Below are 15,102 nucleotides of genomic sequence, written 5' to 3' on the forward strand. Positions count from 1 at the left end.
ACTGTAGCATCACCGAAAATGCCAAGTCTTCTAGCGCACCACGAATTAGAGCGTCGCCTGCTCGGATGGACAGGATCGTCATACGTTCCGCGGTACCCGTTTTTCGAAGGGCCTCAAGCGAGTGGAAGCAACAGCCTAAACGGGAGTACTAGCAGCCTCGTAGCGTCAAGACATTCTCAGGACCTTAACAGGTGGTTTAATGACGTCGAATTGGCGGCACATGATTGCAACATCCCACCCGAACAACACCCCGACGTAGCGATATATTTCTTGAAGGGCGATCTACGGGAGGTCATGAGCGAGAGGCGGAATGTTTATTTGAGACAAACGAGAAAGCTTTTCTGGGCATGGGAGGATTTCAAAGAGGACTTGAGGAGAATTGTCGGTATGTCCATCCTGCTCCCAGTGTGCGAGGGAAGTATACTGATCGAATTTTTGTTTTTTTACTGCGATGCAATGCATGTTCGGCAACTATGGAATTAAATAGATGAGGCAGCGAGGAGTAAGTGCCTTAGGCATTTATTTTAAACAATGCTGATTAGGATAATTTACTTATCTTGTGGAAATAAGTAGTCATCTCTCCCTCCACTATAGCAAGCGATGCGATTGAACAATTGCAAAGAGCTCACCCATATATTGCTGTTTCGGTCAAGCTGGGCCTTATCATCGGGGGAACAGCCGTCCTTTTGCCAGCCCTCGGGGTCATAACGTGGAACAGGCTTCAGACGAGACACCATGTAGCGGTACAGTCACCGCAATGAATTATCTAGGAGAACGGGTTCGAGGGCTTTGATATTGATATCCAATAATTTAGGCGTGCTGGTTACTTACTTTTGTGTTTCGATATTGTACATTGTAATGGATCTATCTGGTATTGAAAGAAGACTTGATAGCGCCATTCTGGACCATGTCCTGAGGACATTCTGGATTCGGCTAAATGGTAAAATTGAGCTGATTTGTGAAGGATACAGTATTCCCCGGGTGCAAAAGTACGTTCCAAATGGCGGGACACACGGCTAACATTGCTGAGGGATCCTTCATATAACAGCCAGCATTCGGCAGAAATTTGTCGTTCGTTCTCCCTGGCAAGGAAGACCCCTGGTAATCTCGTCATTCTTTGTAAGCGCCAGTCAACTAGATGATTTTTACTTTCTGTGGGCTCAGCCTCCGCAGGAAGAAGTAATCTTAAATCAAACAGATGTAATTTGGCTTGAAGTTCGACGATTAGCGGCCCTGTCCAGTTATTGCAGAGCAATGTTTACGTGCTTTTGTAGCCCTGAAACCCATATTGAAAGAAAATGGCACTTAGCATTTCATAAGAGGATGTGCTATGACTTTGAACCCACCTTCATGGCTAGAAGGCGATTTGGATTTGTCGCGAAGGGAGAGTTGTCAGGTGGTAGCTTTGTTGCCAGAACCACCCTCATTCGGCATCTGACCGGTTTAGAATGGGTGTAACAAAAAAAAGGTAGCGCCTTTTACGACAACTATCATTTCCTTTTCTTTTCTGTGATTTCTTCGTTTTTCATCATTTGTCGAGGAGAAAAGAAGGTAGTGGGAGAAATAAAGTTGCAGGCGTTGTTTCGGGGCTTGTTTTCAATCCAAATAAACAAGCTAAAATAGGATTCACGTCCGACGCCGTGTAAACGGCTTTCAACAACGAGACTTGGTCCACGACTCAGACAGCACCAAGGCCTCGTTTCTGCAGGGTACATTGGATATATCACTCAGTATGTATTACTCACCTGCACAGTGTCTTCAAGATGGCATCTGACAGTAGTACTTTTCAGCATTATTTTACGACTTTTAGGAGACCTCCTCGACGACGGTCGCTTGCTGCGCCTTTCAGATTTTGGAGGACGTTCAAATCTTCACCGAGCTCGACTGAATCGGTGACAGAATCGATATCTACACGCGTTTCCACCGATATGGAACCCTCTCAGTCCATGACGAATGGCTCGTCGAATCATCATGATCCTTCACCTCCTGCCGAGCCGCCTGCATCTACTTTCGACCCAGAAATCTTTCGTCGGTATCTGGAAAGTCTTTTGCCGCCTGTTATTGGCGCCAAAATATCGGATCTTGACTCGTTATTCGATGAGGAGTTTGATGAACGCGTCAGTCGCTTCGCTTCTGATACAGGTGGTGTAATATATGTTGTACAAGTGAAAGAAGAAACGGAAGGCGACGGTACGTTTCAGTCGTTCTTTTATGCACTGATCCTTAACATAATGGCGCAGATGGCTCGAATACGACATATACATATCATCTTACGCCTCAACTCATGTATCACCCTTCACACGTAACAACACTCGCGCTCATTAAACGCGGACCAACACTCGACCCAACAACACCGCTTGCTACCCAACTTCATTTTCTAAATCTATTTGGAGGCGATGAAACACCTTATGAGAGCTTACACGCTGTGGTTAGCTGTGGTGTTAAGCCTTGGTTTGATGCTTTCGTTGGAGCGAGGGGAGCGGGCAAAGATGGCGGAGACACCAAAATGGGTGAGTGGTCTCATTATTCTCTTCGATAAGGACTTTTTTCAACGTCACTAGGCATTCCTATGACCAAGAAAAAGTTTGCGGAACTTGAGTTGTCCTTATTGCACCTCCAGCAAAATGTCGAAATTCCAGAGACACACCTAATCATTCACCCTATCATCCAGCGGGCCGTGGAACAGGTGAATATTTATTCTCCTGTTTTCATTTTCCCATTCGAGAAATCAGTGGTCATAATAAATCTCACTATCCATATTGACTTTTTTGTTCGTACTACTATGCTGACACTATTGAACCTATAGGCACATGCTGCCGGCCAGAGACCAAACATTTCCAACCTCCCACCTAAACTACTCAACGACAGTTCTTTCCTTAATATGCTACACAACCACGTCAATGCATGGATCAAATCTATCCAGTCTGTCACCAAATTAACTCGCGATGTCTCTTCAGGATCCGCATCCCAGGAAATCAACTTTTGGTTAAGTTTAGAGAGGGCATTGGAGGCGATTGAGGCGCAGCTTCGGAGTGACGAGGTCTTGATGGTCATGGACTGTCTTCGCAACGCGAAACGTTTCCGTGCTACTGTCAGTTTCATGGCTGATACAGGGTTGACAGACGCTACTGACATGGGTGAGTCCATACTTTGCCCAAGAGTAAGACTTTTCCAAAATATGCTAATATTTCGTCAGTACACAAATATAACCAGCTCATGAAAGATTTCCCTCTCAACGAGCTTCTATCTGCAACTGACCTGGACAAAGTTCAAGAATCTCTCGTGCTTATCTTCGGCCATATCAACCGCAAGCTACGTCTCTCGCCCTACCCTATCCGACGTGCGCTGCCGCTCGTCGAAGCCATCTCGCGTGACTTCAACGAACAGCTGTTGCGTATTCTCACCTCACACCGTTTGCCATACACACCTTATGATACATTCGAGCGGCTGCTGTCGCAGACGATGAACATCTTCCGCACATGGGACGACCAGATCAAAGAGTTCACAAATGTCGCGCGTGAGGTGACGAGGAAAAGAAATGAGCGGTTCATTCCGATTAAGGTTGTGCCGGCCCACCTCAAGTTACAAGAGAGGACGAGGTACCTGAGGGATTGGAGGAAGCAGCATGAACAGCTGGCAGTGATGACGGGACCGACGAAGGGCCTTGGAGGAGTTGGTATGGAAGTTGGTGGTATGGACATGGAGGAGGAGGTTAAGGAGGCCTATGAGGTTGTGAAGAGGGTTGATGTACTGGACGTCAGTGTCGGTACGTATTCATCCACTTCAAGTTCTGGGACTTGTCAATTGAACAACATTTCTCGGGTCTGTAGAGGGGACGGAGATTTGGGTTGCTGCTGAAAACGCGTACAATGAGCGTGTATCAAGGGTGGAAAACCAGATCATTGCTCGTTTGCGAGACCGACTTGGGACAGCTAGGAACGCTAACGAGATGTTCCGTGTTTTCTCGAAGTTCAACGCACTCTTTGTGCGAGCCAAGGTACGGTTATTTCTATTTGTAAGCTCTATTAAATACTAATCATTATGGATACAGATTCGGGGTGCTATTCAAGAATATCAGACACAGCTCATTGATTCTGTAAAGGAAGATATTAAACATCTACACGAAAAAGTGCGTTAGTACTCACGACTACGTTCATGCTTGCTCTTATATCTATTCTTCAGTTCAAAACGCAATATCGCTTCTCCGAAGCGTACCATATGTCCCAGATGCGCGACCTTCCACCCATCGCAGGTGCCATCATCTGGGCGCGCCAAATCGAACGACAGCTTCAGACATACATGAAGCGCGTCGAAGACGTCCTCGGAAAAGGCTGGGAGCACTACGCCGAAGGCCAAAAACTTCAGTCCGAAAGCACTGCCTTCCGCAAAAAGCTCGACACGCGCCCGGTATTCGACGCGTGGATGCAAGACATCAACCGACGCAACATGGGCGTCGACGGTCGGCTCTTTGAGATCGTGCGCCTGCGCGGTGGCGGATTCCAGCTCGCGGTGAACTTTGACCCCCAGATTATCACGCTGTTCAAGGAAGTGCGGAATTTGCTGTGGTTGAATTTCCAGGTGCCGCATACGATCTCTAATATGGCGAAGGATGCGAAGAGGGTGTATCCGCATGCAGTGAGTTTGATGGAGACGGTGAGGACATATGGGCAGACGCTGGATTTGGTGGAGAATAATAAGGGCATTGAGTGGTTGGTCGCGGAATATAGGAATGAGTCGCAGAGGATGATCAGCAAGGGTGAGCTTTTTTTTTCTTTTTCATTGTTGATACCCTTCACTAAGCGGACGATTAGGTATGAACATTCGATGGGATTATTTTGTTAACCAATATGATACATCAAGATATGTGCCCAGCTCGGACGGGCGGGACAATAGGCATATCCAATTTGTTCGCGAATTTGCTAGCATTGTCTCGGTTCTTCAGGCAAGTATCAGTTCCTTGAATAGAAGGATATCCCAACGCTAACTCTATCCATATCGTTATCACTTACAGGACAAAACCAACAATGTGATTGATCTGTACAAAGACATTCTTCGGGCCGTAGAGGATCTCGCTACTTGCTCATACACTGCTGAAGCATTTTCAGAACTGCTAAGCAAGATTCAAGGCGCGGTAAGTCCCTGTTTCCTCCGTGTTATGCCAGTTAAACTTACTTCTACGTTGCTGCAGATTGATCGACTGAATTTGGAAGGATATGCCAATCTTGACTACTGGGTCGCGGAATTAGACAAGCGGATAGAGACTATCCTTCTCCAGCGACTTACACATATCATTCAAGTTTGGTGTTCTGAGTTTGATCGCACGGATGACGGCGATACGAGACGGGATATTGCATCCACACGAGATCTGACGAACAAACGAAGAGATAAGAGGATGAAGGAAGAGAAGGTTTGTTCATCTTTTTTGTGTCGTTCTGTGAAGTCGGTATCTGATGTCCCCGATTTCTTACTTGTTAGTTCTTGGAAGGAAATATGACAGTCAAGCCGATCGTTCATGAAATCCGGATACAGAACCAAGTTATCTTCCTGGACCCCCCGATAGAGTATGCCAGAGCGACGTGGATCAAGCAGCTCCATGATTGGCTGGGTATGTTATCTAACTTATACTTCATGTTCCGAAATGTTTATCTTCTTGTAATTCTAGGCGTTGTATGCCGATTGCGTCGCATTCAAAGTTCACGATATGAGATTGGGTTGCAAATGCAAGGTGCTAGCGCGGTCGAGACCACATACACGTCCCTTGTACGTCTACTTCGTTTGGTCTTTTATTGCGCTGTACTTAAAAATAATCTTCGCAGCTAACCCGCTTCCCCGATAACACACTTGAGCGACCATTCTCCTTGATCGAGATTAAAGTCCAGCACATCAAAGACTATGTTGGCAAATGGCTTCAATTCCAGTCATTGTGGGATCTAGAAGCGGAATACGTGTTCAACCGGCTAGGAGACTCACTAGCCAACTGGCAACAACTGCTGACAGAAATCAAGAAAGCACGCACAACATTTGATACCTCCGAAACACAGAAATCGTTCGGAGTGTGTGTGATTGACTACGAGCAGGTGCAGGCGAGGGTGAATGCCAAGTATGACTCTTGGCAGAGGGATATTCTGAGTCGGTTCGGAGTCAAGTTGGGTAATGCGATGAAGGAGATGCATGCCTCGATTTTGAAGGCGAGAAACGACCTCGAGCATCACTCAATCGAAGGTTTGATTGGTGGTGGTGGTGGCGCAGGTGCTGCAGGCGCCAGAAGATTCTGATGAATTGGATGCAGAAGGCGACGGGTTGCTGTGCATGTCTTACGATTCTTTTTTTTCGTTTCTTTCCTGTTTTCTATTCACTATGCATCTCATTTCTCTGTCTCTCAGTCTCACTCCTCGATACCCGCATATGTAGGGAATACTCACTCATTTCTTCTCGCTCGTTACTTCGTTCTCCCTCTTCATGCTTTCCTGTCCAGTTACTCTCACGTCCATTTTTCTTTTACAATCTCGGAATAATGACTTTAGTTTTACTCTATCATTATTGCGTACGTGAATATAATAGCTAGGTCTGTACTAACTACAGATTAACTTGGTTTGGGACATAAGTACCAGCGAAATACGCATACCGAAGAAAGGTTCGGCGAACTACTAAATTTGACCTACCCGGCCGCTGAAGGTAAACCCAAGCACGTGATTTTGTTAAGGATCGTCACGGGGATGGTCCGTGCGTCTATCCGTCACTATATAACCCGGGACCCTGCGAAAATAGTTCCCCATCTCTTGTGCTCGGGCATGTACTGTCGCCAGTGAGGTTTCTACCGAGGCACAGTTTTTTTGCTGATTGCAAATTATACATCCGAACCCGTCTGTTAGTGCTCTGCACTTTCAGCAATTTTTGGAAAACCCCCCTTCAATCTTATTTTCTCCTTTTTTCTTTTCCTGGTGATGGCGCTGAAGAAGTGCTTGAAGGAATAGTTGGGAGATGATTTGGTTCATATTGAACTTGGTTCGGAATAGCTATTAGCTAGATAATATTTGCAATATATCTGTTTTTCTTATCATAATTGGTGTGATGTTTTTGTTCAAGAAGTTTCAAGTGGAAACAAATCATTTCAGAGTTAAATGTCTTCCAGGTGGTATTTGATTTATGAGTTTTGGGAATTGTGGCAAAGTTGATTATCTTTTGACTGCCTGGTGGGCGCTTAATTTCGTGGTGTAAGTCTGCCAAATCTTATCAGTCGATTTCACAATTTAACCATTCATTCCAGTTTCAAGTCTTGCATTTTTTTGCGTTGTTTATATTCAAGTTCACGCTTGGGCACCCAGTATACAATAGAACTGCAAGCTAAAACATACCTGGTGCACCTCACCCTTGGAACGCGTTTGTCTAGCAGGTCAAATGTGGGGATGATGCTTCGCAACCGGGCTACGGCGTCCTCTCCCTCAAGTCTAGCGGCAGTCGCTGTTCTAAACCAACAATTTATATATATAACTCAGCAGAAACGCCTTCTCACGGTATTTATGGTGGTGTCCGGCGAAAACGCCAGAACATTTCCACGAATAGTCGATGTCTCTATGTATACGACTAGGGAGATCGTTTTTGATTGCCAACTCTATATTTGTTACTCCGAACACTCATGAAGCTAGCTTGTCGTTGACGATTGAGCGCGAGCCCTCCTTCCCCTGCGAAAAACATCACACCCGAACGACGCATATCTGGGTTCTGCTTTTGCTATGTCTGACGGGTTGGGACTTCCACTTCAGGATTTCGGGTTGAATCAGTACAATACGGCCGGAGCCATCTTCATTGGGTCTACGGTCTCATACGTGTATGTTGTTCTGCTTTCTTAAGATCTTTTGAGATGTGGTTGATTGAAGAATCGATGTAGATTGTACGGACTGGCTTTCTGTCAGGTTATGACGTATTATCACAATTACCCTCGCGACTTTGGGAGCTTGAAAGTTCATGTAAGTGCGACCTGAACTGTTTCATTTCTTCTGCGCTAAACTATCTGCTGCAGGTGGGTCTGGTGTGGGCGGTAAGCTTGAGATATGGCCCTTAAATTGGACGATTAATCAACCTGAACAATGCTCTAGGCGGAAACGGCCAATGTCTTTCTAATGACACCCGCAATATGGTTCTACTTGATCAGACGCGGTGCGGATATATCCTTTGAACAATTCGTGTTCTGTAATGACTGGTGCGTGTATATGTCTGCGACGAGCAGGTGCGGCGTCTGATCTTATCGTAGGACTCTTATCGTTAGTGAACGCTCCAATTGTCGTCATGGTCTTTTGTACTGAACGAGTTCCAAGGCCCAGGCGATTCCAACTGTGAGAAACTCTGCCTCGGTCTGCAGACATCTTTGCAAATTAACGTTGACTCTTTCAGGAGATATGCTGTTTGCTCGTAGAACTGTGAGTTCGTTTCTAATAACCAATATTACATGCCGATGTATTTAATATCACTATAGGTTCTTCATTATGCGTATGTGGCGAGGTGAGATTGGCATTCGAGTTCCGAGAGACAAAGATCTAGTTAAACAAGCTTTTTCTCACTGTCGTTCAGTTGCCAATTCCAAGCCTGTTGCGATGATAACGGTGAGAGATAAGTCACTCGTTGGTTTGACTTCAGTTGACGTTGACGGGTTTTGAAGACGTTGCCTTTCTTGAGCGGCTGGGGTTTTAACCTTGGTATGTCTTCAATCATCAGGGTCCCCCATGCGTATGTGCTGAACCTCTATATCGCAAGTATACTGCGTTGGAATGTACGTGATTATTGATTGTTGACTGAACACGCGACCTTTATTCACAACTTGTTTTTATAGGTTTCGACTGCGATGCTATCCAGACTTCAAAGTGAATGATGTGAGTTCGTGTATCGCGGGTTCCAGTGGGGCTTCTGCTCAACTTGCCGTAAACTGCTTCAGCCGTGGTTGTTTTCCTCGTACGGGTCACGGATTGTATCTGACGGGCTCATCGCGGGGACGATGTGCTATATGCTTTGGAAGAAGCGCCCAGAGTCGTTGTCCCAGTGGGTACCCTTCATCTCGTAAATTTGACCGTCTGTGTGAATGGAGTCCGATTATAGCTCGAGAACGCTACGGATGATCAATCGCATAAGCCTTTGGGCTCTTACCACAGGCCTTCTGATGTGGTGCGCAATTTCGTTCGCACATATTTATACTTTACATTCGGGCCTCATGGTACATTTAACTTCAAGGATGTCGGCCGTTGCGTTTATGGTAGCGGTAAGTCAACCAAGTCGTTTCTCGTAAATATTTTCTGACAGTACTACCTTCAGTATCTGATTGTACCCACCACGCTCATTGCCCCTGCGGTATACCTGCTACGCGGACGAAGTACGTTTCCCTTCAATCGCCCGTCTGAGGGTTCAGCAAGGATGCTAACGAGAATCTGGTCAAGTACATTCTAATACGATGCTAGCCGTGTATGTACTGCCATCATCCTAACTAAACTCTAGACCATCTAACTAAACTGGTTCCTTTGCTACGTTGTGGTTTTTTTGTTTTTAGCTTGAACAGCCGGAGATATATTCGCAAAATTGGGAACCAGTCAATACCTCTTCAAACACAAGAACATGTGGCGTTGCAGGATCTGAGGTACGTGTCGTTTCTGGAATGGACTATTGAACCGGTGGTATCTGCACTTACTGTGTTATTTGTAAATAGAGGTATTGTTGCGACTTCGGATGTAGGTTAATGAGTCAGTGGTGAGGTCTTGACGAGTATGCGTTGTTTTGTATTTATGATGTATATTATTGCACCTTTTGTTTCGCTATACTTTCACCCTGTGGAAGGAGGTTAAATAGAGCATAGCAAGCTTGTAAATGTAGAGGGAAAAGATAAGAAAGTAACGCGCGTTATACGGTTGCTTGTGTTCTGCGCGTCTGTTCGAGACTCCTATATCGTCGCGTCTCTATCACCTGACAAAGAAAAACGGCTACGAGTCACTCAACAAGCGGAGATAATGAGGGAGGATAATTCGCCGTAACGTTGATAAGGGCAGCGGGACACTCTTTCTACTCTACTGTTCACCACAGAGGCTTACAACTTCTGAAGGGACCATCTCATTTTTGAATAGGTTACCATTCGATACACAGCGGCTTTGTTATCGACGCTACACACAAGTCATACACATACCATACCACCTGGTCTTTGGTGAAATCGGATACACATGGAGCAAGCAAGATCCCAGGGATCCACCGTACTCCATTCAGAAATCACAATTCAGTCACTTCCTGTTGAACTCATTTTTGATATATTCACTTATTTCAAACTCAAGACTTACATCATCGCCCACGGAGTGTGCAAAGAATGGCGCCGCCTTCTTCCTCTCGCTCCCATTAACCCAGTACGCCGCCGTCTCTTCCAGCTGTACCAAAACATGATAAACACCCCGGATTTTATCAAAACACGCGTGTGGATAGTTGATAATCTAGCACCTTTCGACAGGCAGGCATACATCGATGCCCTCCTCTCTCAATATCCAGCCATTCCGGAGGAATTTCGCATATGGATACTCGAGTGGCCTGCTCGAGCTGTCATTGCCTGCATGTGGCCAGGTTTACCTTTCTCAGTTTGCTATTCCGTCGGACCACAACGACGATACGGCGTCAATTGGTTAGGGTATAAGAAACATTCACCCAAGCTTCTCGCGCCTATCTATTGCCACGGTTCCCGTACTTCCAAGTTTTCGCCAGCTCTCTTGATTTGGCGAGCTACATATATCACGGAATATTTGTCCTTCGATGAAAGCGAGCCTGCGCTCTTTGGCCGTGTTGTCGTTAAAGACTACATGGAGCATCAATCGCCGGCGCTCATTTTTCATCATCGGGGAGCGATATATATGTCCGGTGACAAGAAAACCGCACCATCAAACAATGACGAAAACTCGTATACGCTCAGCGGCTCCTTTCCAGATTGGATCTGTTATCTTGAGTACCAATGGGCAATTACCGTCGAGCAAATTCATTACGTTGGTTCAAGTCAGATAGATACAGGATTTTTAATTGAGGAAGACAGAGTAATGACCTGTTTCAATCAGGATATAATGAACACACGTCCTACAATGGAATGGACAGAGAGGCAGAGATTTTTGGATCATCTTACCTTTCCTTACTACGGTTAAATGCCATAAAGTCATGTATTTCCATCCATGTACGCCGTCGATAGCCGAAATTGCAGAATTAATAACCAGTGAAGTGGCTTATTCTCCGACATTTATCTGGTGCTACTTGACCAGTGGAATTGGTTCTTTTCAGTGATGGATACCATTTAGCTCTGCCAATGCTATATAATGGGTGGAATTGGGCCTTTTCGCCAGTTTTGAGATGACATTCTTTCAATGCACATCAGTAGGATGTACTCATTTCACACCTATAAGTTTAACTTTGTCTAGTACTTTCAGCAACTTTCCATGGACAGTGCACGCGTCGCCTCCTATCATTTCAGGCGCGACGGGTGCGATGATCACATGACGGTGGTGTGCAGCTATTCTTCATACACGAGGTCGAAAGTAAAAACGTTGGGCTCCGAAAAGTCGCAAGCTACGTCCACCACGGCCAGGGTGAAGGCTACCCATTCCCATTCCCCACCTACAAACAAAATCTCTACTCCGAGAGCGATATTTATATAGATGGGCCAAGTTCACTCGTTGTACAATGGTCTTTCATTTCTCACTGGGCGACTCTTGTCAATCTTCGGTATTCAACGCCTGCTATTTGGTGGCAACAAACTGCTCTTTGAAGAATCAAAATCAGAGGACACTGCTGTGCACCTTCCCAAAACCACATTCCAGTCACTTCCTGTGGAGATAATTCTTCATATCTTCTCTCATTTGGAGCTCCAGCCATACCTCTTCTCTCGTGGTGTATGCAAAGAGTGGCTGCGTCTCCTTCCGCTGGCTGATATCCATCCAGCACGGCGCCGTTTGATTTATCTGTATTTGAAGATGGTTAACACGCCGGATTTTATCAATACCCGTACATGGATAGTTGACAAACTCCTGCCTTTCGATCGCCAAGCATACATTGACTCCCTCCTGTGCCAATATCCAGCAATTCCGGAAGAATTTCGCATCTGGCTTCTCGAGTGGCCAGAAAGAGCGACAATAGATTGTACCTGGCCCGGCCTACCGTTTGTTTCATGCAATGATATCATTCCCAGCAAAAGGTCTGGTGTTAATTGGATGGCGTACAAAAGACATTCACCTCAGCTACTCGCACCAGTTTATAGGCAGTGCACTCCCTTTGCCAAGTTTGTCCCTGGACTTCTAATTTGGAGACAAAGTGGTTTGACAGACTGGCTCATTTTTGATAAAGATGAACCTGAAGTATTTGGTCGTGTGTATATCACCGACCTTGTGGAATTTGAAGATCCAGCGGTCATCCCTCATGAACGACAAAAAATGCTCGACGACGACGACGACCCCATTCCTATCTCCGTCAGTCCTGGTTCCGATGAAGAAGACAACGAATTCCGAGAAGATCATTCTCACGAACTAGAGGGAGCGGGCGACAAGGATACAGAAGGCTATCTCAACGTACCCCATCCCGACTGGGTTGCCTATTTAGAGAGCTGCTGGGCTGAGAATGACATTAGGCTGCAATACCATGGAGTGCCCAACCTGATAAATGACTATCTTATCCCTGAATCTCAGGTGACTACGGAATTCAACGGGTCTTGTGTTACTACACTCCCTGCTGTTCCGTGGAGCTTACGGGAAAGATACACAGAATATCTTACGAAATTTTAACGAACTGCTCTGTTATATACTCAGGTCTCTATACATTGCATTAAGCACCATTCTGCATGCTTTAAACAGCCTTGAAAAATTTTCATCATTCGTCATCTAATATCTTAGAGCAGGCATATTTGCTACACTACGTGGTCGAAATTTTACACAGTCATGTAGTGCTATTTAACGAAGAGCCTTCTCGTCCATCACTGGCCCATGATTACTACGGGACTATGCAGCCGATGAGATGCAAAATAGACATCAAAATATAAAGCCACGCACACAAGCGGGCGCTTTCTGCCCTGTACACAATTCGTAACCCCCAAATGATCATCGTTTCATTAGCCAGAAACTGAGCAAGATACTAATTGTTCCTGCAAAATCTCATCGATTGCTTTTTGTATCACATAGTCAAAGAATATATAGTAACTTTAATTCGATTCCCAAACCGAAATTGCAGAAGTAATAACCACTGACCAGGAAGGTGGTTATTCGGCGCCTGCATTACCACTAATCAGGTGTAATATTACATATTTTCTTGCATCAGTAGGCTGTGATACCTCTATAAACATTTTTGTCTCAAACTCCAGTAACTTTCCCAGTTGATTTGATTTTGCCTTCTAACTGTGCGCACGTCGCCTCCTATCTCTCAGGCGCGACGGGTGCGATGATCACCTGACGGTGGTATACAGACATCCATATATACACGAGGTTGAACGTAAAAACGTTGGGCTCTGAAAACTTACAAGCAACGACCACCACGTCCAGGGAAGAGGTAACCCATTCCCATTCTCCGCCCACAAGCCTAATCTCTACTCCGAGAGCGATACCTCACTGTATAGATGGGCCAAGTTTACTCGTTGTACAATGGCCTTTTCTCTCTCAGTCAATGGTCCATTCTCAGTATTCGCCGACTACTATTTAGTGGAAACGAACTGCTACTGGAAGGTCCAAAATCAGAAGAAACTAAAGATTATCCCAAAGCAACACTCCAATCACTTCCTGTCGAAATACTTCTTCATATTTTCTCACATTTGGAGCTTAAACCATACCTCTTCTCTCGTGGTGTATGCAAAGAATGGCAGCGCCTTCTCCCACTCGCTGATATCCTTCCAGCACGACGCCGTCTGCTCGAGCTGTATTTAAAGATGATTAATACGCCGAATTTCATCGATACCCGTTCATGGATACTCGAGAATCTCCAGCCTTTTGACCGCCAGGCTTATATTGACACCATCCTCTCTCAATATCCGGCAATTCCTGAGGAATTTCGTATATGGCTTCTTGAATGGCCAGAACGGGCAACTATAAATTGTATCTGGCCAGGCCTACCGTTTGTTTCATGCAATGACCTCAGTCCCAGCAGAAGGGATGGAGTTAACTGGGTGGCGTACAAAAGTCATTCCCCTCAACTTCTTGCGCCAGTCTATAGGCAAGGTACCCCCAATGCCAAATTTATTCCAGGTCTTTTGATCTGGAGGCATCACTATAGGACAGAATGGCTTATTTTTGATAAGGATGAACCCCAACTCTTCGGTCGCGTTTATGTAACCAGACTCATGGAACTTGAAATGCCAGCGGACATCCAACATGAACGTCGACTGACTGCCGAAGATGATGAAGAAGACATCGAGTCTCTAGAATATTCTCTTGAAGAAGAGGGCACGGACGACACGGACGGCAGGTTCAATGTACCATATCCTGATTGGATTAGCTATTTGGAGAGCTGCTGGACCGAGAACCTCAGGAGGTTGGAAAAACGGAGAATATTTCTCCTAAAAGACGATATTATTGATGAATCTGATATCGGACCTTATTTCAATGGGCACAACGATACAATGCTTCCTGCTTTCTCATGGAGCTTACGAGATTCGTTTACAGAGTGCCTTGTAACAAGTTAATTCTGGAAGGCTGTTGCGTACATAAAGATGTATACATTGGTAGTCCTGTTTGAATACTGCAGGGAAATTATTCTATGCACCAAGTAGATGTTGAAAACTCCTCTCATACAGTACTAAAGATTTGAAAGTGGATTTATACATTGCTCTATGCAATTGAAATTGTGCATGGCAGATAGCTAGGCAGTACTACTTGATGCAGAAGGTATGCCTGCCCCTTGTCCACTGGTAAATAATGCAAGCTAGAAAGGCCGAAGGATCAGTACAAATACTTTTAGGAATATGAAGATACGTACAGTTGCCTCGGATTGATATATTGCATTACCGCTAATCAGTTGTAATATTACATATGTTCTTGCATCAGCAGGCTGTGATACTTCTATAAAGATTTTTGTCTAAAACTCCAGTAACTTTCCCATGATTTGTATGTTTTGCATTGATTTGAT

General features: G+C 45.3%; 4 protein-coding genes across 4 annotated transcripts; all 4 read left to right on the forward strand.

The window, feature by feature from the left end:
• Positions 1 to 18: 18 nt before the first annotated feature.
• JR316_0001474 (uncharacterized protein) lies at positions 19 to 761 on the forward strand (the record flags this gene model as incomplete). The annotated part of the gene is made up of 2 exons (XM_047887278.1): positions 19 to 385; positions 595 to 761. The coding sequence occupies 2 exons, from the start codon at positions 19 to 21 to the stop codon at positions 759 to 761; spliced, it is 534 nt and encodes a 177-aa protein (XP_047755024.1).
• A 1,167-nt stretch (positions 762 to 1,928) lies between these two features.
• Positions 1,929 to 6,275, forward strand: JR316_0001475 (Dynein heavy chain, cytoplasmic; the record flags this gene model as incomplete). Its single annotated transcript, XM_047887279.1, has 14 exons — positions 1,929 to 2,190; positions 2,241 to 2,510; positions 2,562 to 2,686; positions 2,807 to 3,137; positions 3,197 to 3,766; positions 3,831 to 3,997; positions 4,052 to 4,129; positions 4,183 to 4,756; positions 4,812 to 4,942; positions 5,012 to 5,131; positions 5,189 to 5,407; positions 5,476 to 5,605; positions 5,663 to 5,760; positions 5,817 to 6,275. 14 exons carry the CDS (start codon positions 1,929 to 1,931, stop codon positions 6,273 to 6,275), a joined length of 3,534 nt encoding a protein of 1,177 aa, XP_047755025.1.
• Positions 6,276 to 11,657: 5,382 nt separating this feature from the next.
• Positions 11,658 to 12,776, forward strand: JR316_0001476 (uncharacterized protein; the record flags this gene model as incomplete). Its single annotated transcript, XM_047887280.1, has 1 exon — positions 11,658 to 12,776. One exon carries the CDS (start codon positions 11,658 to 11,660, stop codon positions 12,774 to 12,776), a length of 1,119 nt encoding a protein of 372 aa, XP_047755026.1.
• An 824-nt stretch (positions 12,777 to 13,600) lies between these two features.
• On the forward strand, positions 13,601 to 14,659 carry JR316_0001477 (uncharacterized protein; the record flags this gene model as incomplete). Its single annotated transcript, XM_047887281.1, has 1 exon — positions 13,601 to 14,659. The coding sequence occupies one exon, from the start codon at positions 13,601 to 13,603 to the stop codon at positions 14,657 to 14,659; it is 1,059 nt and encodes a 352-aa protein (XP_047755027.1).
• Positions 14,660 to 15,102: the final 443 nt, after the last annotated feature.

The sequence above is a fragment of the Psilocybe cubensis genome, chromosome 1 (assembly GCF_017499595.1).
Source record: "Psilocybe cubensis strain MGC-MH-2018 chromosome 1, whole genome shotgun sequence".
Taxonomy (NCBI): Eukaryota; Fungi; Basidiomycota; class Agaricomycetes; order Agaricales; family Agrocybaceae; genus Psilocybe; species Psilocybe cubensis.